We start from the raw sequence: 26,171 nt of genomic DNA, 5'->3' as shown, positions 1-26,171 counted from the left end.
AACTTTTTTAGTATGGTAATGGTGTACAAAAAAAAAGATAGGTGAAAATACAAAAACCAATCTGCAATAAACATATCATGTTAGAAAAATCACAAAACTCTATCTAAAACTAATAATAACAGATGTTTTACCATTATAGGCAACACTGCAAGCAGTATAATGTACAAGAACCACAGAACATACAAAATAAGAAAACTGGCTTTGACTTACTCAGTATTGCAGTCTGATCAAATTGTGCTCTACAGTGTTCATGTATGGAGAGAAATCTTTAATCATTCTAACTTGTTAATTTCCTTGTTATTTCCCTGATTGTTTGGAGAATTTGAGCGAGAAAAGTAATGTTTTTTGTAACTGATATGAAAGCTGTCTGCTTATTAAAGGCACTTTAAAATTTTAAAAAATCTTTCAATCTCATTTTTTCGATACTATGAATATAGATACACTGTACAATCTTCTCCAGTTTATAAATCATTGTAACTATAAAGTATAGCACATGAACAAATTAAATAATAGACTTGAAGTACTAATAATACACAAATCATGAGATTAATTAAGAAAAGCCTTTCATTTTATCCTGGAGTGTAAAATAGATACATGGAAAGAAAGCTTGCTAGGTAAGATCTATGAAAGTATGTTTTGCATCATAGTATCATGCTTAAATGAGAAAAGTATGAAAGTGTTAATTGATTGTAACTTTCCAGTGGAAAACAAATTTATCTAGGAAAAAAGCCTAGCCAAATCAAATTTAAATTCATTCAGTAACAGGTCAAACATGATTTAAAATCACTTGAAACTAAGATGGGCTCTCAAATTCTCATTAAGGATTGTGAACCACAGTCAGATCTGTACAAATCCATTTGGCCTTGAAATGGATTATTGTGAGTTTAGCATTAAAGTTTTTCACACACAATTTACACATGGGAAAGCCTTCTAAAGCACTAACTGGTCAATACAATTGCTGAGTTTGTTTCTTTAATGAAAAGAGCACCGCACTATTCAGACAGCTTGAGGCAGACAAATTTTGGTGATGTCGATTTCTGTTCACATTGACTCATTGGACACTTAACCCTAACTAGGCTGGGCTGGGGGGGGGGGGGGGGGGGGGGCTTTTTTTTTTCCGGTCTCCTGCATCTTTTGACACCAAACTTGCAACCCCTAGGTACATGTCAAACAAGAAAAATGCTCAAAAACATGATTTCTTGTACAATTTCAATGCAAATAGTGCTTACAGTCAAATTTCAAAATAAGCATAATTATTTTGGGGCTTTATGGTTTAAAATCAATTAATAACATATTTCCATGCTTGCAACAAATTGAAAAGAAATGAAAAACGAAAGGTTGAAAAACAAAGAAATATATAACAAATTTTGAAAAACAATAAAATACTTCTTTTTTTTTTTTCATGGCACAATCTTTTTTTACTTACATTTGCCAAGGACATGAGAAAGAATACTTACAAAAAAAATGTGCCTGTATTCAGGGATAAATTACCAGTCCAGCACAGCACTCCTGGCGTGAGTGTTGGACATGATAAGGTGATTGGGGGTTGGCAAGACTTTTGTTGTTGTTTTTAAAATGCTGGTTGCTTGCTGTTTATACTGGGGCAAGTTAATGGCCACCTTCAAAAGCACCTGGGTGGCATTCTCTCTTGGCACAACCTATAGTCTACATCGTTGAACCATGCAAGCTCATGCCTAGAAAGTCTACCAAATAACTTCTTCAAAAGTTGTTGTCTTTCAGTTGCGTCCTGTACAGTTGTGTTCTGGTTTGGGCCAAAACTGTTTTTTTTTAGCAGTTAGCACCCATCAAATGCGTAGCTCCAAACTGCAAAAAAATTCCTGGCCAAAGTGCTAAGCTCATCATTTGTGGAAGTGATGCCAACACAATTCTCAACAAACGAAAATAAATTATGAGTTTCTTTCGGATCTATGAAAGGATTGGTTAAAGAGCCCATTTTGCTCTTTAAAAGGTGATCTGAAAAAAAGCACATCTCTTAAATGAAAGTTGGTGCTAATGTAATGAAAGTTGGCACTGATGTAACAATAGCTGCTCAAGAATCAAAGGGAGAATGTATGTACAAGGAATTGGCACGTATACACACCTTTAAGAAGAGAGAGAGAGAGAAAAAAAAAGTTTAGGCATGAAGTGTAAATGCATCTATGGGTTTTTTGGAATAAGAATTTAGCTAGGTGCAAATACATTACATGTGGCAAGAGGCAAACGAAAAAAAGAGTGTGTGAAACTAACGCTACTACGGTCACACTTTTGAAAAGGATTGGGACTGCCTAAGTTGTCCCACTGAATATAATGACTTCCTGTTTGATCAACCACATACTGTAAAAGTGGAAATTTTCGCCGTGTTGAAATTTTCGCGCATTTCGCGCAATCAGAAACTAGCGCGAAAATAAAAGCACGCGAATATTTTTGCTTGCCATATGTTCCTATAGTTGATGTCTTGATACCGCGGAATTAAAAACACGCGAAACTCTTCTTATCCAGCTGAGCGCGATAGATTAGTCACGCAAAAATATCCACTTTTACAGTACAGCAATTGTATTAAAAAATTGTTTCCTCACTCACAATCTGAGGGATGTTATTTAAAAGAATCATTCTCAAAGAAACATGAATAAGCAAGCCATAAAAGTGGAACTGAACATACACACACACACACACACACACACACACACACACACGCACACACACACATGCACACACACACACAAAAAAAAAAAAAAAAAACAACCTGAGGAGGAATCAGAGTACCACATACAAAAATGTTAATATGCAAAAGAGTTTTGTTCAGTACTGGATATCTGAACATACCAATACATACAGAACCACAGATGAACTCAGTCCAGAAGTTATTTAGAAAGGGTGCAGTACCATTTCTTCAGGCTCTTTCTAACATTTCCATCCTAAATTGTGTACTCATCTCTGTAGACATGACACACTACAGTATATGTACACGGTAATTCAGAGATCGCATGTTAGCTATGTAAAATTGGCTGGGCCGGGGCATGGCATACCTACACAGTCACTATGTACCTGCTCATTGTCAAGATTGTGCATTATGAATTTTCACATCATACACCTGTATTTACAAGGGAAAGAGCAGGCATACCTGCTTATTATCAAGATTGTGCGTTATAAATTCAAGCGTCATATTTACAAGGGAAAGAGCAGTATATGGCATACCTACATGTACACAGTCAATATATGTACCTGCCTATTGACAAGATGTCCATTATGAATTCAAGTGCCATATTTACAAAGGCTATTAGCAGCTGCCAAAGATACTAAAGCACACTGTATCATTTTTTCAATAAGCATACAATGTATATATAGATATGGATGGAAAAAAAAAATCCTTTTTTTTTCAGCTGACACATAACAAATAGGAAAGCACAAATTGCTGAAAACAATTTTGAGGCCTCTGTCGCCACTCACTCCAAGCAATATGTGCAAGTTTTCAGGAGAGAGATTTAGCTTCACTGATAGCCCAAGTAACAGACGTCACACCACACTCATCCCACGATGCTACATCAAATATTCTTCAGTAGAATATGATTCGTTCTTCATCATAAGTCTATCGAAAATGGAAAACCATCAGTCAAGTTCAATAACAAGAAATTGATGGCCCTCAGTCTTTCCAAACTGCGAGATCTCAACAGATGTTGTATGGGCGCACAAATCCGAGATGCTTTACGCATTAAAAGACTTGGTCCTCAGTTTCTAATACCAGATCCCATATCCTCAACAGTGAAACCAAAAGTAGGGCAGCACACTAACCAATTTTTTCTACTGGCCCGACCTGTCTGTCGGACCAGTACCCAGTTTTTCTATTTTTTACTGGCCAGTGAAAAAGTTACTGGTCCGACTGAGTTTTTACTGGCCCTGGACCGTCAGACCAGTGCCAGTGTACACAGTTGCCAAAAGTGGAGGCCCCACATATTGATATCTGTGTATGTCACTCTGTTGACGTGCCAGTTTCCAAGCTTTAACTTTAATGGCTTGCAGGAATTCTCACGGTCGGACATCCGGGTATTTTGCGTGTCACGGGGTCATGGATAGCGTTGGAGTGAAAACAAACCACTCGCGTGAGCCTGGAGTGAACGCTGTACGTGTTTTCTGCCGGGGCGCCCCGCGAGCATAGCGCTAGCGCAAGCTGTACTGCTGTAGCTGTGCGGGCGGCAGGATTAGGCCCTAGGCCTACCCTGAATTAGGCCTTACCCTAAGCCTACTACAGTACTAACGTTAGGCCTATAGCCCTACCTGAAGTTTCTATGAGGTAAAGTAAGCGTAGATATCGGGGTAGGGCCTACTCAAAGAGATTCTACTGCACATCTGGCCATTTTGTCGGGTCGTTGATCCAGAGTCCTGCCGCGATTTCATACGGGCACAGGTCCAGTCCGACTGCCTTCAACTTGGCAAAATACCGAGACCGATCGATCGACAGGATCCAGATTATTAGAATATTGCTGGCAAGACATGGTGCATGTATCTCATGAATGATGGCACAAATGACAAAATGAATAATCGATCCCCATGATGTCTGCGTAGAGTTGCACATAAATTATACGAGTCGCACATGCACAGCATGCAGTATGCGCATTATGCAGGCTTAGCGCTTGCAAGCTGTTTGTTTTCACTCCAGTCAACCGGAAGTGACGTGTAGCCGACCGCAAGAATAAGCACACATCTCTGCTTATCCTCAGCTGATACCACTTTAAAGCAGCTTTCACTACATTATTGTCACTGCAATGTATAAGTATAAAAGCCTGATTACAGAATATACACATTTCCATCACTTCAATAAAGTATAAGTCATCATTCCCACTGGTAAAACAAACCAGAAAGCGCTTTCACATTTGAAATACTTGAGTGTGCGTATGCCAAAGTACAGACGTACACAAGTAATTTCAAGGAATACAAAAATATCACCCTGTTAACCTTTCAGCAATGAAATAACATTCTAATTCATTCATTCCCTTATATATCTGTAAAAAAATAACAAATGAATTCATCAGCATCTCTCTATTTCTTTTTTATCCATAAGAGCAGGAAAATCCCATCTTCAATTCACACTTAGTCCCATTCATGTGTTTTAGTGCACATGCACTGTGATGCCTTAATCAAAGACTGCTAGCAACAATTTTCATATGTGACATATGCACAGAGTCTACAGACCTAGGATCTCCACACTTGTGATACTCAGCCTCGCTGCATTTCATCCCAATTTTTGCTTGGTTTTCAGGATACTTCACAAGACTAATGCTTAATACAGATGCACTTGGCCTCTGTGTAGAAGTCCATGGATTCGTTGACCCCCTCGCGACCGATGCCAGACGCCTTCATGCCTCCGAAGGGCATGTTGAGGTCACGAACTAGCCAGCAGTTGGCCCACACAGTACCAGCCTGAGATAACAAACAGAAACAAGGAAAAGTAGAAATTACGCGGTGCGTAATATATGTCCCCGCCGGAAGTAGCATTTAGTAGCAAAATGTACAATATAGGTAAAAAGATGAAGGTCAAAGGTCAAAGTTGTCAAAGGTCAAAATTCTATGTAGAAGTTTTGAAGCCCTCACCTAGTGCCATCACATAAAGCAAACGGAATCGAAATCGGGTTAGAAATGGCGAAGGAGTAGCATTTTGTAGCCAATGTACAATATAGGTAAAAAAATCAAGGTCAAAGGTCAAAGAAGTCAAAGGTCAAAATTCTGTGTAGAAGTTTTGAAGCCCTCACCTAGTGCCATCACTTAAAGCAAACGGAATTGAAATCGGGTTACAAATGGCAAAGGAGTAGCATTTTGTAGCAAAATGTACAATATAGGTCAAAAATCAAGGTCAAAGGTCAAAGAAGTCAAAGGGCAAAATTCTGTGTAGAAGTTTTGAAGCCCTCACCTAGTGCCATCACATAAAGCAAACGGAATCAAAATCGGGTTAGAAATGGCGAAGGAGTAGCATTTTGTAGGCAATGTACAATATAGGTCAAAAATCAAGGTCAAAGGTCAAAGAAGTCAAAGGTCAAAATTCTGTGTAGAAGTTTTGAAGCCCTCACCTAGTGCCATCACTTAAAGCAAACGGAATTGAAATCGGGTTACAAATGGCAAAGGAGTAGCATTTTGTAGCAAAATGTACAATATAGGTCAAAAATCAAGGTCAAAGGTCAAAGAAGTCAAAGGTCAAAATTCTGTGTAGAAGTTTTGAAGCCCTCACCTAGTGCCATCATATAAAGCAAACGGAATCAAAATCGGGTTAGAAATGGCGAAGGAGTAGCATTTTGAAGCAAAATGTACAACATAGGTCAAAGGTCAAGGTCAAAGGTCACAATTGAAATTCTGTATAGAAGTTTCAAAGCTCTCATGTAGTGCTATCATATAAAGCAAACAGAATCAAAATCGGGTTAGAAATGGCGAAGGAGTAGCATTTTGAACATTTTGATCACACACGGACGCACACACGGACGGACACACAGACGCACGGACGGACACACACACGTACGGAGCCCGTTTCATAGTCCCCTGCTCGAACTCGTTCGGCGGGGACAAAAATCTAATATGACACATCTACATAGCAAGAAATCAAACAAATTCTAGTCTATTACTGCTGTGGTTCAAAAGTTTCCAAACCAAACATTTTTTACATAAAACCACAAACAAATCATTTTTTGAGTTGTTGTCTCTACACAGTAATTCTCTTCAGATTAATTTCATGAAAACCAAATTTTGATCTCTGACCTTAGCCATCATCATTTCCTACCCTATACCTCATCTGCAACCAGCCTTTCTGATACCAAATCCTTGAAAGCAGCTTTTATGCCATATATCAAGAGCAGAGATGCGTAGGTCAGCAGAGCAGCTGGGAGTGAAAATTTTGTGGCATAAATCATCAATACTACCCAAGGGAGCAAATCAACAGAGTAGGGGGGAAGGTGTGGTCCCCCCTACAGTCAGAAGGACCTTCAGTCGGTTTTAAACTTTACATTATGCCACCTGGTGATATGTAGGCCTACTATCTATATTATTCAAGCTTATTCTGACAAATTTCAAAAAAGATTGTTTGGTTTGGGGGGTTTTCTTGTTAAGGCACGAGAAAAAGTTGTAGGGCATATATGGATTTGATAAAGACGGATGAGGTGTGACTGTAACACCTGATGTGGGAGACTTGAAAGATCTAGAAGAAGACGTCTTAAATGTGCCATTCTTCTTATTGGTGGTACGACCCTCCTTCATCTTACCATGAGCTGCTGTGAGACACGGTGTGTGCGACTCACGTCCTTGGTCCAAACACACGCTGCTAGCCCATACTTAACATCGTTGGCTTTCTCAATGGCCTGACATAGGAGGAAATCATCAAACACAACACCATTATCAATACATGGGGATAGGATTCTGGTGGGGGGGTGGGGGGAGGGGTGAATTGGCTGAAACTATGTATGAGTGAATGGAATGATCATAAATTTGCTATTTTTGCCTGTTCCAAGGTAGTTTTTGCTATGTAAATCATTCTTGAAATATTGTTTACATTCAGAAGTTGCTGCTTTATTAGAAGAACATATGAAGAACATATGAGTTACTACGAGTACAAGGTATATGGCATTGTTGGGTTTAAATATACGCAAGAGAAGAAAATTCTCTTTCTCATGCAGAATAATTACTGAATATGATACTTTTACAATTTCACATATAGATACATTTACCTTTTTCAAACAAGAAGCAAACTTCTCAAGATAAACGAAGCCCTAAATGTCCTTTAAAGGTCATATCAGGTTAAAGAGCAGCTAGATCAAACTACATTATAAAATGATTTCCTCTATCATAGAACAAGCCATGATCCAAGCCATTTTAAAGGTTAGTATTATTGCAGTGACAAATCTTAAATCCTTGCCTTAAGCAGTTCCGTTATACATAAAATACTATTTTTCTTTTCTTTGTGACAACATTTGATGTCGTAAGTGATAGAATGCAGTTTGTTTTATTTCATTTTGTGGGGAAGTTGCCAATTCGGCTGTCCACTTTATCATGTGTATTTGTTTTTAATCAAAGGAAGGTCTCCAACTTATATATGGCAACAAATCAAAATGAGCAATCTCACTAAATCTACTTCGCATCTCTTTTGTTCATGCTGTAGTTGCATTGCCAATTTGACTGTTGACTTAGTGATTTTTAGTCTACGCACCTCCTCTTCTGTTGTAAAGGGCAGGATGCAGACGACAGGTCCAAAGATCTCCTCCTTGACACACCGGGAATTCTGGGATAGCCCTGTGACGACAGTCGGTCTCATGTAGTAACCCTGTAAAGGATGGAAGCAATATGGTCCAAGCTTTGTAACAGGGCAGTGATGTGAAAGCACAGTACTAGATTACCTATATGATTGATACATATTCATGCACATTCAGTGCGGCCTTAAAATTGAAATTGAAATTGAAATTGAAATTGAAATTGAAGTCGATCAGGTTTATTGCCATAAAAAAAATATACATATATTTTTCAAATAAAAATCACAGAAATGCTTACTATGTGTTTGGTTGTGTGTCGTCTGAACAGTTCATGACAGATCATATATGTCGTCTTTAAGACAATATATGCACATCCAGTTTAACATTTCCAGACCTGCAAACATTCGTCCATTCCAACAACAAAAAAATTAGGGAGGTTTCTAGCTTTTGAGGGGATACTTGCCTGTTATACATATGCATAGAATTTTAAAAAAAATGAAATAAAATAAGTCTAAAAGCAGAGAGGCTCATACTTTTGACAAAATATAAAGAGATACCTCAAGTTTCAGGAGCCTCTTGCAGAATCAAGACATTGTAGCTCTTGTTTTTTCAGTTAACTTGAGATTCCAAAATGTATGGCAGTACACAATTATGAATCAATGCCAATGATTAATTTCACATGAGGGGGTGGGGAAAGGATGTCCATCTGACTGCCAGAGACTCCAACCCAAAGCACCTTCTGATCTGGAGATTCTACCGCCCGAAACCCCTATCAAACGGGAGACTCCAAGTTGATGTGTGCGAAGCGCAAAATTCCCAGGGTTCTAGATACTCTCTGGTGCTATCTAAGGCTTATTTTTTCAACATACGATAGAAATAAGTAAGAAATCCTTTCCAACGGGAGACAAAGAGCCAGGGCGTGAGAAATTAAATCTCAAGCCGGAGAACAGGAGATTTTGCAAAAATGGGTTTTCCACGGGAGATCTCCTGTCGAAAACGGGAGAGTTGGAGTCTCTGGATTGCTACAGCTCTCACTGGGGTAAGAACCACCAGGAAAAGGGCCTCTTACCTTTTCTGAATAATTTTTATAGTGTTGTTATTGTGTTTAGTGTTGTTATTGTGTTTAGTATCTTATTTTGCTAAGTGTGTGCGTAAGTGCCCTCTTCTGTTTCTTGCATGTGTTTGTCAAGTAAACAAAGTATATAGTCAGATATTGAAAGGCTTCGATGGGGAAACATGCGGCTAACAATGGAACAGTCTGCTTGCATATTTGTGTCAGTAAAAAGCAGCCATTTGCTCACATTTTCGTAGCCTTCTGGAAGCGTCAGGTCGTCCACCCCTTCTCCGCAATGGACTGTGCCACCTTCCTCCTTGGCAAGGGCTACATAACCTCTGACCTTGTTGAGATGCTCCTGACTGATGAGGGCGCCAAGCTTTGAATCATTGTTGGTAGGTGGTCCAACAACCATTTCTCTGTTGAATCAAATTAACACACACACACATCATTTTAACTGCATGCATGGATTTTAAAAAACAAACTGGAAATGTCGCTACAGCGACTGGTGTATGCCTCTGCCATAATGCATGGTTCTCCTAATAGGTCTATAGTACAACGTCTTGACAATGTGTGATGACAGTTTCACACAATTGGCAAAATATTAAAATGACAGGTTTGCCACAAATGTGCTGAATGTTCACTTTCCTAGAACTAGATTCAATTGGATGAATGATTAAAACGTCAGAGTGCAGGTATTTGGGGGAACTGATGATTTTTACTTGACTTTTGACCCTTTTATAAGTTTATGCATTGAGTAATTTTCAAGGTATTGAGAAAAAGTATAATTTCAGTATCAAATAGTAAAATAGTATTATCTAAACCTGGCCTTTGACCTTTGACCTCACAGTTCCAAAGAGAATCACTGTTAGGTAGAACATGCATAAATATGTAAGTTTCATGATAATACCTTGAGTTACTTTTGAGATATGGAGGAAGAAGTGCAATTTAGCACTTTCACTTGACCTTTGACCTTTTGACCTTTGATCTTTTGGCAAGAAACTTCCCACAGAATATATATTGGGTTATACATGCATAAGTCAAGTTTTAAAAAAAATCCTTCAGGCATTGCATAAATATAAGGAAAGTAGTGATATTTTGAGGAGTTGACCTTGACCTTTGACCCCCTGACCTTTGACCCATGACCCCAACTTCCCTAGATAATCACTGCCCATCAGTACATGCATATATACTAAGTTCCATGAAGATACCTTGAACCATTTGCGAGATATGGAGAAAAACATGAAATTTCAACCTTTTTTTCACAAAATAACCTGTGACCTTTGACCTTTGACCCCGTGACCCTAAAATCCAAGCAAAGTATCATCCCCCCAGGATATACCCTCATACCAAGTTTGATGCAAAACCACCACACGGTTCTTGAGATATCGACAAAAACAAAACAGGACGGACGTACGGACGTACAGACGGACAGGCGGACGACCCGAAAACATGCCGCCTCCGGCCACTTCGTTGGCGGAGGCATAAAAACAAACTGTTTTAAAAGTCATAGCCTTAAATCCTTCCTGTGTGGGTGTTTGTTTTTTTTTTCATCAATAATTCAGGCTGGAGTACTTTCTTTGCCGATTGGTACAGATGTCCGGAAACTAATTGTCAACAAAGAGAGATTACATGATCCCTCTAATCAATATAGTATCACCATGGTCTTCCTGCTAGACGAGGTATATGGCTACGCATCAGAGGGCCTGCTAACATTATAGCTAGATCAAGTTTGGATGGACAGCTGAATGCTGATGAATATGCTTGAGCTATGGGTTAACTAAATACTTAAACCAAACTCAAACAGGGATATCTTTCTGATGTTTTATTCTCTAGTCTATCCCCATTGTCGCCTTGGATTACATCTGTAATTTAAGGGATGGCATAAAACAATAAATTCTGGCCCCATAACAAATATCAACCAAATATCAAGAAACTTGAACTGCCATCAAAATCTTCCTCATTCTCTTGTGTGAAATACGTCCAATACATATGCATGGTACATCTACAAAGTCACTACAGTCGCCTTTATACCTTCAGAGATGCACAATAAGATTGAAGGATGGTCACACTTTCATTTGGTATGAATAGACAATCATTTTTAAAACAGCCGAAAAAAACGATCAAATTGAAAGTCTGCTGACGTGAATTCATAAAATAGCAAAAGTTTAAATTGATCTGTTTCAGCTGTTCTTCATTACACTTTTTCTCCAAATATGAGGCAATTTATGGCCTCCCCATCAAAAAAAAAAGGAAAATAGACTTGAACCTCTAGCTCTCACTCACCTGGCCGCGGCGACAAACTTCTCCACAAACTTGTCAAAGATGGTGTCCTGGACGTAGATTCGGCTCATGCACAGACAGATCTCCCCCTGGTTGATGAACCCCGATTTCACCGACGTCGGCATCATCCCATCCACATCCGCATCATCGAAGACCAGGGCCGCGTTCTTCCCCCCGAGCTGCACACACGAAGAACCAGATTCCGCGAACACACGCAAACAAACACACACACACAGAGGAAGAGCACAAAAATGTTAACAATGTGTTTCCATGTGAGTTAGGCCACACAATCGTGACACAAATGTAAAGTAAAATTTCATGAAATCGATGAAACTGAAAGAATGAGGTGCAGAGTGCCAAAGTTGGTGGCAAAACACAAGAAGAAAAGAAAGACATTAACAAAAAAATGTGTGAAAGCAGACAGAATGGAATGCCTACCCTCAAAGGTAAGACCCTCCTCTGCAAAGCATCTTGGGAGAGAAAAAGAAAAGTTTTGTAGACTTGTTGTACTGCAAGATGCCATCTCCTGAAGGCATATCATCTGAATTGAGGTATCAACATCTCTGATTAATATGAATCCTCATTTTGAATTGATTGCAAAAGAAGAAAATTTAAGTGCTTCCAGAGCACAACTGAAAGACACTTTCAAAAAAATGAAGAAGTTTTTATCGCGGCTCCTCATCAAAGACAGGAGCAAGACTTGTCTTAACATGAAAGCTGTGACGATTCTGGAGGGGACTGGGAAAGACACATGACTGTGGATTTCAGAATGCCGGCAAAGGAGGGTGATTACCTTTAAGACGTAGGATTTATGAAAGATGACGGGTATAAGGGATACAAAAGGAGGTAGACTGTTTTTAAAAAAAAGAATCACATGTGAGCAAAACAAGTAGAGAGGAATCTGGTGCAGCACTGTAGAACCTTGACGAAAGAGGGAGCACTGTATTAAAAGGATCTGATGACCTTGTGAACTCGACCCTAGGTCAGTTAAGATGAACCTTACAGACGCCATCGCTGGACTGTGCATGAAATTTGCACTTCTCTTCATATCAGCATATAACATACACACACACATTATACAGATAAACATAATACAGGCACAGACAGACACACTTACGTGCACTTGTATTTGCCTTCAAACATGACAAAAAGATAATTAATGCAATTTCCCTCTCCACTATTTCCCATATGGTGTACTTCAGACCAAAGTGTGTTTCAAAAGGAATACAGTAATAGACAAAAAGGAAGGTGAACAAAAGTTATAATAATGGTGAAGGTGAAAAAGACAAGTTTTGGACACATTTACCCCTCCAAAAAGATATTTAGGATTCAATTTGAATTTTTGACAATCTGACAATTTGGGCATTACTTTGAACACACTATAAACCATAGTTCTTAGTCTTTTTCCCCATGGTTAAAGACATTTACAAAGACACAGACGTGCACATCAGAACACAGAAATAGTATACAGCTGCATGCGTGTATACACACATTCACATACACACACACACACACACACGCACACATACAAACATGCAAAGAAACGCTCTAAGTTCCTCTTTCCACACTTCTGGATGAGGATCACTATTCATGGTGCATCATATCGCGGGCTGCCGCAGGCATGGAGACGAACAACGGGTGCTCAAAGAAACAACAACAACAGCACTGCAGAGAAGGTTCGAAAACATGAAAGACAGGACAAAGACAAAAACAAAGACAAAAACAGAGACAGAAATACAAATTATTTAAACACCTTTGCTGCGGGTAACTGGCCCAAGTGCAGAAAAGCATGAACTGTAAATAAAATATATAAAAACAGAAAAAAAATATCTACACGCACATACACACACACATACGAGATTTCTGTAAAATGTGTCACATGCTGCAGGAACTAAAAAAAAAAAAGAAAAAAGAAAATAAGAAGCCCTGCTTCATCCTGATCTCTTTCCTCTCCAACTCTTAATTTTTCTTGGAGAGACCTTTGTCCTTCCTCTGCAAAAATATGACAGAAAGGACACAGAATATCAGGGGAAAAGAAGACACAAGCACATGAAAAACAAACAATTAAAAAAGGTTAAATCGCCAAATACTTGGCGACAGTCTTCCACGCTACGATTAAAGAATACCTCCAGTGATATTTTTTTGCAGTAGGGAGCGGAGAGCTCGGCGATCTTCAGGCCGGTGGCGGTGCCTCCGGTGAAGGAGATGAGCGGGACATCTGGGTGTTGGACCAGGGCTGCGCCAGCTTTTGGCCCATAACCATACACCATGTTTACGACCCCGCTAGGGAGACCTACACACACACATTTGTGTACAGATTTGCAATGTACAAAGCAAAGCGTTAAAGTGAGATGGCTAGTTAGTTCTCATAAGCAAAACAAAACAAAGTAAAAAATGCTTATGAAAAGAAAATAACTCCACCAAAAATGAGTCTCTCCAAAACTCAATATTCTAGAATAGATTCAAACTGATGCATTATCTGATTTTGAATATGATATGTGATTACAAATTAATGAGTCCATACTGAGTTGCTTCATATATCGAGAGGTTTCACTGATTTCAAAACAGACAGATTGTTTTCATTCTCATAGTAGTAAATTGCCAGACTGCTTCATACGCAAACAAATGATTCATCGTCCATTGGTTAGCTGAACAGCAGAAACAACTGTTACATCATATCATATTTTCAGTTACAAGCAACAAATTTCTGCTGTGGTGAATGGTGAATACAGTCACATCCAACTTGAAAACAAAGACCATTCTCAATGCTTTGTTCTGAGGGACATTAAAACTGCATTTAAACTACAAAAATTTCGTACGTGGAAATGCTGTGCTACATAATTCCACTGTGGAGCAATGATTGATGCTGGCATTCCACATTTTTAAAATAATTTTATATTTGAAGACTCGACCTCAGTATGAATTCAAACTTGTAAAACACACAATGAATATCAGTTTTGGCAGCATTGCACCAAGTGTTTTGTCAGATATTTCTTCTGACAAATTTGCTCTCACCCGATTAGACACACGGTTTTAGTAGCTTAAGACAGTTTGTCAGAAAAAATATCTGACAAAACTCTTGATGAAACACTCCCATGAATTCAAGATGACTCAATAGAGCACCAAAGTGATGATGTCACAGTCTTTTGTTATAGGATGGGTTGGAACAAAATTGGAGCACGGTTTATAGCAACAATTGTCTTCACAGATATTTGGGCCAGATGAGATTGTTTAGAACCAGTTTCCATAGCGATGAATGACTATGACATCATACTTTGGTACTCTACAATACAATGACGGAAAATTAGAGTATAGCATCTCTTTATTCTTGTTTTTATTGCATTCCTTTATTACCAATAGGCCTACATTATTCATTAACCTTTGTTGTTTAAATTTTGATAAGTTAGGCAGCTTTTGGTATGAAAATAGACATAAATCTTAAAACGCAGATTTAAAATGAAATATGTGACATCCATGAAAACATTTTCCATCAAAGGCAATTTAAACATCATGTTCGAAATTGCAAAGAATCTGTGGGAATTGCTGAATATAATGTTTGTATTGTGACAGCTACTTTTTGGTTCAAATCTTGGTATCTTTGTATTAACTAGAGGAGTATTTTGAATTTATTCAAACTAAACAGATGCTTATCTCTTGAAGGGAGGCAGTTGTCGCAGTGAACACCCTGTTGCTCGGCTGAAGCAAAGATCATAAAGAGCATGGAAAATGTGCACAACATTGAAAACAGTTTGGGCACACAACCACCTGTGGGATGGGACTTGGATATATCACAGTCCCTACTTTTTCCCCCCACTGAGGCTAGTTGTAGTTTGTTGCCACCACACTCAAATGTGCACAACATTAAACAGTCTGAGCACACCACCACATGCAGGGCGGGACTTGGATATATTGTATCTCAGTCGCCACTCTCCCCCGACTGTGGTGTTTAAGTTGCCTTTTGTTGCTACCACACTCAGCGCGCATCATCATGTACACACACATCATTCACATACATGACACAAACCATGTGCACACACAAAAAGACACAGGCACAATCGAACCCTTGTAGCAGCAACCTGACTGCAAAGATTGTATGTAATATTTACAGAGCTGTTCAGCCCCAGGCAACCCTACACCCATCAAGTCCCAGAAGAATTTTGCTGCAAAAATCATTGTCTTCCCCTCATCAAATTGGCAACTCTGAACTTCACCACATATTTGAATTTATTGAAGAAAGATTTTTAAAAAAACCTGGTTGATTTCATTAAATCCAGGGGAAAAAAAGACTTTGCCAATTTGAGATAGACATATCAACTTTGATTTTTGTGAATGTGGTCAGTCATATTAAAATATAAACAATGGAGAGGCTTTGAATATTCTGCAAACCAAAACAAAAAATTGTATCAAATGAAAAATAATGCCTTCTTCTACCTTATGAATCACTAACACAGATAAGTAAGGAGGAAAAAATAAACAAACAAAAAATAAAGGAACAACATCAAACTATATGGTTTCTGGGATTTGGTGGGTTGCGGTGTTATGCCATGATTTGATGTCATGCGACAACTGCCTCCCTTGCTACACGATGGAAGCCCAGATTTGACAGAGCAGCATGCATGCTGATTATTCCATGCCATCAGTAATGCATGATTGTGGAATTTGACATTTCTTTTCCATCATAGTCACCCCTTCCTGGTTGGGAACAAGATTAAAGGATTTGCAAGTCATCGTTCCTGTGAATGGCCCTCTTTTATATGCCATTTCGTTTACATTTTTGTATGCACATGATGCCACATCGTGGCTCCATGCAGAAATGGGCTAAAAATAAGTGTCCAGTTTCAAGCCCCACATCTTTCCCACCCAAAACATGATGTATTAAGGATGAAATCTAACATCTAACGATTTAAAGGCTTGTTTGGCTCTACCCCACCCTACATCCCACAATGCTTTGCAAATGAGGGCTTCCAACAATAAGAGTTACTACGAGTGGTATCGAGATACGACAAGCTACGGTGGACCCAGGGCCCCAAAGCCTTCACCTGCTTTCTTCATGAGTGCCGCCAGCTTCCACGAGCTCACCGAGGTCATCTCGCTGGGTTTGCATACGCAGGTGTTGCCGGCGGCGATGCAGGGTGCGATCTTGAAGGTGAGCAGGTAGAGGGGCAGGTTCCAGGGGCTGATGAGGGCGGCCACACCCACGGGGATCCGCATGGTGTAGTTGGTGGCGTTGACTTCCGACAAGATGGTGGAGCTGCCCACATGGAAGGAATGGTTAACTCTCTCGTTTAGGTATACCATAGGTAAACTGGCACTGCATACATGTCAACAATAAGGTAGAGGTACTTTGATGGTTAAACAGAAATGGGGTCCTATAAACTTTTGAGAAAAATAAAAGACTTGCTTAGATCTTATGATTGGGGGAAGGGAGATTATACATCATCTGTACAAGAATTATCAGATGGATTAACTTTTTAAGACTAAAATTTGACTACCAATAACTGACAAAATTACTTTTTTAATAAAACAGAACATGTGCTGTACATGTATATTTAATTGCCCACTCTGTCATTTCAGGAAAGGACAATTTTTTGATATGTCTGCAAAAGTATCATGTCATCTTTTGCTGTATTGTCGGATTTTTCACACAATCCCTCCAAACAATTTTAACCCTAATCAGGCTGGGGGGGGGGGGGGGGGGGCGGAATCCGCCCCCCCCCCTCGACGTTTCGCGCAATATCTTCGCAGCGCGATAAGCTCCCGCCGCGATGTTTCATGACTTTTTTCTTTCAAGTATCGCGCAACTTTTGAGACCAAAATTGTTGCGCCTGCGCGTACCATTTTGACGCGACGCCTGTTCGAAAAAAATTTGTCAACCCCAAAATTGCTCCAAAACGTGATTTTGTGTACAAATCCAATGCAAATTGTGTTTTTTCAATTAATTCACATAAAAATTCATATCTTGACTTAGAATGGACGAAATCAATTTATTTTAGCATAATAAAGCTTCGAAAAATGTCTGTGACAAATTTTGGCCAAAAAAGAAACAAAAACAAAAGGTCGAAAAACAAAGAAATACATAAGAAATTCAAAAAACAATCAAATACATAAGAAATTAATTTCGATACAGATTTTTTTTTATCATATGGCTCAGGAGAATGATACAAGAAACATTTTTAAAAAGAAATTAGCTTAATTAGAGCATTAATAAGTGATTTAGAGCCCAAAACTGATTTTATGCATAAATTACAAAAATATAAGAAAAAATTTTCAGAGAAAGCAACCATACATTTTGATAGTATACGTCGCGGGCGTTGCATGTGCCGATTTTCGGCGCGATCACGCGTTCCATAGGAGAGATCTGAAGGGAGGGGCGGAATCCCCCCCCCCCCCGATATAGCATAGCCAAAAAAGCCCAGCCTGATTAGGGTTAACCCGTTGAAGACCAGTCCTGAGGATACTCAGGCAGGTGTCCACGGGGAATGTGTGTTATATAGCAAAGTCAGCCTGTCCTCAATGGGTTAATGCTTTGCATGTATATAGAAGTATCTTACAATGGAATATTCTTAAATACAGGTTGAGAGGCAAAAAGAAAAAATAGTCTGCTTTATTCAAAATCTTCCTTATGCGCATACCTGTTTCTTGTGTGTAAGATGAAGGACGCAAAGAAGCGAAAGTTGTGCACTGCACGTGGAATGTCAATGGCTCTGGCCAACCAGACGGGCTTGCCTTGGTCACGTGACTCCAGTTGAGCTAGTTCATCCAGGTTGGCCTCAATCAGGTCTGCGATCTTGTTCATCACCTTTGACCTCTCAGCTGGACTGGTCCTGGACCATCTGCACAACATCCAATGAAATTTTGACAACCATGTAAAACTTTTCTTTCGTTTTGAATTTATTGTGTCACTATTTGTTGTTGTGATCTTTTTATGTTGTTTTTATTAAAACAAATTACAATCAATTAAAACATTTACAAAAATCATTAAATGATTACAAATCGCAAAAAGACAAAATGGTAACACAGAATAGAATGGTACGTCAACAAAAATATAATGCCCAATAGTTAACATCCATCACCTGAAGATAGATCTAATATCTGGAATAAATGTTCTCGTGGAAATTATCAATTTGATTTGAAGAGATATTCAGTGTCCTTTAGTAGAAACCGTGTGTGTCTTGATACCAAAAACATTTTGTAAATTGTCTTTGGTGAACAAACAACTTTGTGATGTCTGCCACTTGTTATCTCCGCCAAGAAAGGAGGTTATGTTTTCATTGGTGCTTGTTAAAAGTTTGTATTAAACCATTTGTTTGTTGTTTGTTTGTGTGAAAAATAACTCAAAACGTTGTGGACAGATTTAGATAAAATTTGCAGGAAAAATTGTTAATGACACATGGAACAAATGATTTAATTTTGGTAGTGATCTGGGAATTTTCTGGACTTTATATATCTTTTCGTAGATAAAGTCAATGGACTCGGGACAATCCAAGCTAAGCGTATTTGCATATATATTTGCATATATTTGCACAGATTTGCATATATATGCGCACTGAAGCATGTGTTCTGCTTGGGTGAGGCGCCGTGCAAGTGGAAGATGTCGTAAACAAAAGGTTTCTATATTGGGTAATTGGGTGATTTTCAGCAGCATCGAGTGTGCGTATGTGAAAACTAGCTGCTTGGCGGAGGTCTGCACTCTCAGAGTGCTGTTCTAGATTTGTTTTTTATTCTTGCCTGTTTCAGTATTAAGTAGTTCTATTAGGAATATGAATGAAGGTTTGGTTCTCAGTCAGATAGAAGATGCAGCATTACTGCCCATTACATTCAAAACTAAAGAAGCACTCTGGGAGCGCAGACCTCTGCCAAGCAGCTCATTTCCACCACTGATCTTGTTCTTCCACAGAGATCAGTGATTTCCACCCATACGTATGCATGCTGAAAATCGCCCAATTTCCCAATATGTGTAGAAGTCTTTTGTTATGTCATCGACTTCCAGCTGCATGGCACCCCTTGCTCTAGTAGAAACTAAAGCATGCACTTTAGTGCGCGTACATGCAAACCTCAAAAAATGTGCAGCTTGTGCTCCCAAGTTCATTGACCCTACCAACCAAAATATAAAAAATCCTTCATGAAATCCATAAAAATTTCTGGATCAGTACCAAAATTTAATTATCTGTTCCTTGAGTTATTCTCAAACTTTCCTCTAAGTTTCATCCAATTCTGTTCATAACTTTTTAAGTTATTTAGTGCACAATCAAACAAACCAACAAACCAACAAACAAACAAACAAACGCCAATTAAAACATAACCTCCTCCATTGGCAGAGGTAATAAATGCAGTGAATTGATTCAACTCACAGGTAACCTTTCAAGGATTTACTTGACATACATTCCTTTGTGCTTTGGACTGTGTCCTTACGAGCAACACCAACATCGTACTTACGACTTGAATGCTCGCTTGGCCGCTGCCACCGCCAAATTGACTTCTTCCTTGCCGCTGTCTGGAATTTTTGCCCAGGCTTTTCCCACCGAAGGGTCGTAGCTGTCCACGTGGCAGGACGTCGGGACGAATTCGCCGTCGATGAAATTCTCAATGGTCACTTGGATCTGACCGTTGGCCATGACTGATTGAGAGACTGAGATTTCTGGAAAACAAGTGGAATGGAGGGATGGGTTGAAAAAAGAAAAATGGAATCAGAACACAAAGCTCCAGTGCTACCTTTCGCTCATGTTGATAATCATATTACCATAGTACGAGTAAACTCGGCAGAGCTGGTAAACTCGGCCACTTGTAATGCGCGTGCTGGGGGCCAAGTTTACCCGTACGGTACATATGAAAGTTTAACAAATCTGGATCAGGATCTGGATGTAGTACAGTGCAGGACCTTTTGGTATAAGGCACCGGGTGAGAGAGGGCGCGTGGTACTTTTCTCGAATCGAAGATGACTTTTCTCAATCTTTGCTTTGCATACTTCAGGTGATACGCTATTGACAACTTCGGTGGGGAGCTGGTTCCAAGCCAAACCAGAGTTATTTTCACACAAAAAGGAATTTTTCAGTTGCTCTGTTTTACAAGAGTCTTACCGAGTAACACTTTGTATGATTTGTAGAAGATCTAACATATTTCTCTACAAATGTTGTCTACGTTACAATCTTCGAATTTCTTTGCTTAATATTTTGCTTTGATCTTACTTTTGAAAGAAACTTTTCAACAGGTAGTTCTGGGACCAACCCCTCGACCACTTTGAAGAAGGATGTAAATAATCTCAGGACCTGGCGTCTCCAGGCAAGAATTGGCAGATTTAGTTTTTCCCGCTAAATCATGCTATGTTGTTGTTGTTTTTCTACAGGATGACACTTTTTGCAGTTACTGTTAGTGTTACTGTCAAAAATGCTGTCTCTTGAGTGTCTGTGCCCATAATTTAATGCCATCAACAATTTGACCACCTGCTACATGTAGAAATATAGAATTACTAACAACCTTTCCTGGCCTTATAATATTTGGTCTTCCACCCTGATTGAATTACTTTAACATGTTAGTATAATAACCCATTGGCAGGGGACAGTTTTAGTATTGTAGTAAACTAAAAAAAAAAAAAAACTTAACATTAACGTCAGACATGTCATTAGACTGTAAACCTGACTGTGTGCAGAATTGTAGATTAATTGTAATCATCAAGTATATTTTTGGCTTAACCGACAAGTAGTCTATGTCTAATTCCGCGAAAAACTTCTCATTTATAAGTAAAGTTTAATGACATTTGCTGGGTCAGTTAAGAAGCGAAAAACTGACCCAGCAAATGTCATTACTATAAATGAGAAGTTTTTCGCGGAATAGCGCGCTACGCCCGCCTCTAAAAGACAGAGCACACCGCAATAGATTTGAAAACTGCGTTAGATTTTACCAACGTATACACCTACCTATTATTCCGAGATAATGGTGTTGCGCTCAAAATGCGAGTTGTCCGTTGCCCTCCGTGGGGTTTAATTGTTCTTCCTTCAACCGATTACTAGTATTTTATCAGCTAGTTTCGCTGGTGCATGGTGTGAGGTTCAAATATTTCAAGTCCAACGACGCTATGCCAGCATTAAATTACAGTAATTCCTATTACACACACAGCACGTCGTCATTTACAGCAAGTATTTTGTGGCAATTAAAATGATTTCCGAACTGCAACGGAATGTCTCTTCACACGTAAACGTATAAAAGGCATGGTCTACATGTATGTGCTTCATGCTTCTCCCACGCCCAGGCGCACAGCAGAAGACATGTAGTTCTGTTGGCGCGTTTGTAATGACGTTTGGTCGAGTTGTTGTTCGACCATAGCAATAATCGCCCCCAATAGCTCGCCATCCGGGTGCAGTCTGTCACCAAGTACTAGTAGATCCTTTGCGGAGTCCAGTTTCTCTTTCAGACAAGAGAAGTGACGTTTTAGAAATACATTTTGTAGCAGGTAATTTGTAAGATATTTGTAACGCTATGTAAAGGAAATACCCATCAGTAATTTTGACAAAAAAGGATGTTAGATGAAAGGATGACAGTTCAGCGTACGCATTCGGTACCCTGTGATTCTTAGGATGAATGTCGATAGCAGAAGCCGATATATTTAGGGCGAGTGTAGATAGGCAGACACACAATTGGCACAGGTTCAAGAGCTGATCGTAGTATGGTAAATTGTTGTGGAAGTTCGCGTTGGCAAATTGCTTCGATACGATTGGCTGACACAAAAGGTGTGTCAAGGGTGTGTTACTGGGCGCACCCAGGGGCAGGACCACCAGCAGGAAATGGAATGCACTCAAGGTCAAGGAGGATCCGGCTAACTTCCCATTTAATACCTTCCTGCTTCCAAGGCATAACGGGAAGTCAAGTTGTAGCAAGTACATGTACTGTATTCCTCCGATGAATTTTAAGTGTGTACTGAGAGCCAAAGAGCTGAGTGAGGAGAAGAAAAATCTCTTTGACTGAGAGCCTATATACGCTCATGGTTTGATTGATGTGCACGCACCACTATACAGTGTGATTATGTGAAGCACACACTACAAATGAAAGAAGAAGAAAACGAAAAAGGAGGAGGAGAGGAAGGAGAAGGAGGAGGATGAGGAGAAGAAGAAGAAGAAGAAGAGGAAGAAGAAGAAGAAGAAAACCAAGAAGAAGAAGAAGAAGAATACACTAAAGATTTAATGTATTTTTTGTTTCGTATCCCATCCTTCGTAGTCTATCTTCATTGGTTGCCCGTAAGAGCTCTTATCTGGTTTAAGATTTTGACCTTTGTATTCAAATGTTTTCATGGAAATGCCTCAGCATACCTCAATGAGCTCATCAAGCCATATCATCCTGGTCGTATAACTGATTGCCCTCAAAATAAGAATAAAAAAAGTCCTCTCTGAATGGCGTAAGTGTCAAATCTAAGACATTTGGTGATAGGGCTTTTGGAAAAATGGCACCATAATTACGGAATAATATCCCTCTCAGTACTAGATGCAGTACAGATTTTGATAAATTCAAATCTGTGTTCAAAACTCACCTGTTTGATAATTGTTAATTACATGTGGATAGAAAAATATTTGAAAGATTTCGTTTCCATTAATTTTGTCTTATGGTATTATGCGTTCAAAGAACCGACTATAATTATTATTATCTACTTTAAGCAACTTGTTTCAGTTAAGTCCTAAAATTGTCAAGAGGCTCATCAAAAAAAAAAAATGGAAAGAGGTCCTTCTGTTTCACTACTAAAAAAAATGCATGTGTTTTCTTAATCGACTCAGAAACAAGTGTAATCCCCCTATTTAGCTAAAAAGAAGCGTGTCCAGTCGTGTCTGGACACAATATACATTTTAAAGTAACATACACACATAATCATTCACAAACATACCTACGAAGTACAATATTTACGGTCAAATTTCTGGCTTCATCTTTCATCTTTTTCATTTTTCTTTTTTTTTTCTCTCATTTTATAATTTTTCTTCCTCATTATCATCTTCATCTTTCCCGTGTTCCTTTTTTGGATACGAATTAAAGCTCACATTTTTTAGTTAACTCTGACAGCAACTACTTGAAATTGCGTGATAATTAACGAATTTAAATGCCTGCATTTCAGAGGGGAATATTAGAAGAGTTTGTTCGCAAAAAGTCCATAAGTCCATATTTGCCAAATGGAGATATTTGCGATTAAAGGTCAAGAAAAATAAGGAGAATGATAAGAAAATTTTTGCTTCTTTTGATCATAACTTCAAAAATGTACCTGTATATGTAGTGATCAATATATCACTTAAAAGGTATTATTTTGTACTTTATGACAGAGACCGTACCTAAAAATCTTCAAAAATGGACTTATCGGTTTTTGCGAACAAACTCTTCACTGATTGAGTCGTCAAAGTGGAACACAAGTTTGAATTATGATTAAAGAATAAAATCGCTTATTGTGCCAAATTAGTTTGAGTTGCCAAAGACAAATTTGTGTTTTTGCCTTTTTAACGGCGATCCAATTTCCGACAAAATTGTTTATTAGACAGAGTGAACTGAGCAGAGAAACCTGTCTATGCCAGGTAGTGTGTATATGATACAATGCTACGGTGTTTTATATGCCAATTTAATACTCAAAGCTGCACACAAAGGTTCCACAGTACCGCTTCAGTGGACCAGATGATAAAAGCGATTATTATATTGCATATAGGCATATAAACATAAACGGGTTACATGGAAACCCCACAAACAGATAAAAGTCGTCCACTGTATATTTCAAAGACGACAATGCATTGTTATATCGGTTTTTCTCTCTGTCAATCTGATGGCGGTCCCGTTTGTGGGTTAGCCTCTACTCACGCACGTATTAAACGATCCCACTTCATTCATCGCAAAGAGCAGGGTGCTAACCCGGTTAATTGGTTCTTTATAATAACCCACCGACACAAGAAAAGAGGCGAATGATGCCGACCCCTCGTGGCTCGCCCCAGGTGACTAGCGATAGTCAGTAAACGGTATCAACCAGGCACAATGTGCCATACGCTTGAATGAATTGCATGGTTTTTTTCTCTTTACACAGATATCGTGAGCGACATGATCATTGCCATGATTGGTCTCTTTTTTTTTTCCAAAAAATAAAAATAAAACAGGGATCCGTTTCATGAAGGCCTAGTCATCACATAAATGTCTTTACGTAGATCGCAGAATGGCCGAAGTCGCTCATTTTGTAGTTATGTGAGACTTTCGAAGAGATGATAGAATCGTTTCTATGAAGTCTCTCATAAGTGTGTCTTATGAGCGCAACCATAAGAGTCTCTCGTATTAGTCCATGGGCCAAGACCCGAAAAATGGGTTGTTGGTACCATCTGAGGTGGCACAACCTTTTTGGTGTCATTTTGTTTGTCGGGCATAGATATGCTTATCAAGCTATGATAGCATTTCCAAATGAGTAGCTTAGTCATAATAAATGAATTTTTAACCAATTTGGTCTCGTATTTATATCCCTATACTTCTGAATCGAAACTAAACCGCTATACAAAGAAGAGCACTGCCTTCTGTATGTCCACAGGTGTTCTGTTGTAAACGCGGTGCGCTTAGTCTTTATTCAAGGCAGCGAAGGGAATATCCAAAGGGTTATGATGTCCACAGCTGTCACGCGGTGCGCTTAGTTCTTTATCTAGACCAATGTACCGTTATCATATATAAAGTTCCTCATAAAAGGGATTATCTATACTGTTTTTATACTACCCTATCAACAAATACATCAGTTTTAAACAAAAATCACTCTGTTCATTTACAATATCATTCATTATAATGTATCGTAGTGTACCGGTACATTGTTTTTGCATTATCTTATATTGTTGGAGGGAAATAAAGCGACATTGGCGTGGTATCAGCATTTTCACCGTAGCGTTTTCACAGGAAAATGATAAATGATTGAAAAATACGGTAAAATTCACTAGGAATTGCTTTTGTTGTTGCTGTTGTTTTTAGATAAAAGGATATACACTGTATCATACGCTTTGGATATTCCCTTCGCCGTCTAGAATAAGGACTAAGCGCTGTGGACATCATAACCTTTGGATATTCCCTTCGCGGCCTTGAATAAAGACTAAGCGCACCGCGTTTACAACAGAACACCTGTGAACATACCATAGAGCTGCATTTTACAGCTCTATGGAACATACAGAAGACTGTGCTCTTCTTTGTATGGCGGTTAGTTTCGATTCAGAAGTATAGGGATATAACAACGAAACCAAATTGGTTAAAAAATCATTTACTATGACTAAGCTACTCATTTGGAAATGCTATCATAGCTTGATAAGCATATCTATGCCCGACAAACAAAATGACACCAAAAAGGTTTTGCCACCTCAGATGGTACCAATATCTGGCCTGGCCCATGGACTATATAAGACTTTCATGAATCGGACTCCAGGTCCCGTTTACAATCATGACAATGCTGCTGGTTGAATCCATGTATACCGCCCTCTCTAAACGGGAACTCAACAACGATTACCATGTTTAGTTACAGTTTTATGATATTAGGAATTTACGTATTCTTAAGAATGTCACGCTTTAAATGAAAACACACAAATTTCATCAACTTGTTACTAAAAACATTCTCCATATAACCCTCTATATACAGGCAAGTGCTC

At 38.9% G+C, this 26,171-nt stretch overlaps 1 protein-coding gene across 1 annotated transcript; it reads right to left on the bottom strand.

Annotated features, from left to right (window-relative positions):
• Positions 1-5,268: 5,268 nt before the first annotated feature.
• LOC139736362 (2-aminomuconic semialdehyde dehydrogenase-like) lies at positions 5,269-21,514 on the bottom strand. The gene is made up of 10 exons (XM_071647117.1): positions 21,471-21,514; positions 19,993-20,194; positions 18,189-18,389; positions 16,596-16,807; positions 13,683-13,849; positions 11,560-11,735; positions 9,521-9,692; positions 8,180-8,293; positions 7,239-7,334; positions 5,269-5,415 (listed from the first exon to the last, which is right to left on the bottom strand). The coding sequence occupies exons 2-10, from the start codon at positions 20,169-20,171 to the stop codon at positions 5,269-5,271; spliced, it is 1,464 nt and encodes a 487-aa protein (XP_071503218.1). The 5' UTR covers positions 20,172-20,194; positions 21,471-21,514.
• Between the last annotated feature and the right edge of the window lie 4,657 nt (positions 21,515-26,171).

This window comes from Diadema antillarum, unplaced genomic scaffold (genome assembly GCF_040938485.1).
Source record: "Diadema antillarum isolate AM-2024a unplaced genomic scaffold, OU_Dant_1.0 seq00000637_RagTag, whole genome shotgun sequence".
NCBI lineage: Eukaryota > Metazoa > Echinodermata > Echinoidea > Diadematoida > Diadematidae > Diadema > Diadema antillarum.
This window is presented reverse-complemented; position numbering and strand designations above follow the sequence as displayed.

Excerpts from the sequence above, each read along its gene's own strand:
- LOC139736362 (XM_071647117.1), bottom strand. The coding sequence starts at position 20,171 with ATGGCCAACGGTCAGATCCAAGTGACCATTGAGAATTTCATCGACGGC. Across the intron at positions 18,390-19,992 it reads GCCAAGCGAGCATTCAAGTC|ATGGTCCAGGACCAGTCCAG; the intron begins GTAAGTACGATG and ends GATGTTGTGCAG. Across the intron at positions 13,850-16,595 it reads GGCACTCATGAAGAAAGCAG|GTCTCCCTAGCGGGGTCGTA; the intron begins GTGAAGGCTTTG and ends GTGTGTGTGTAG.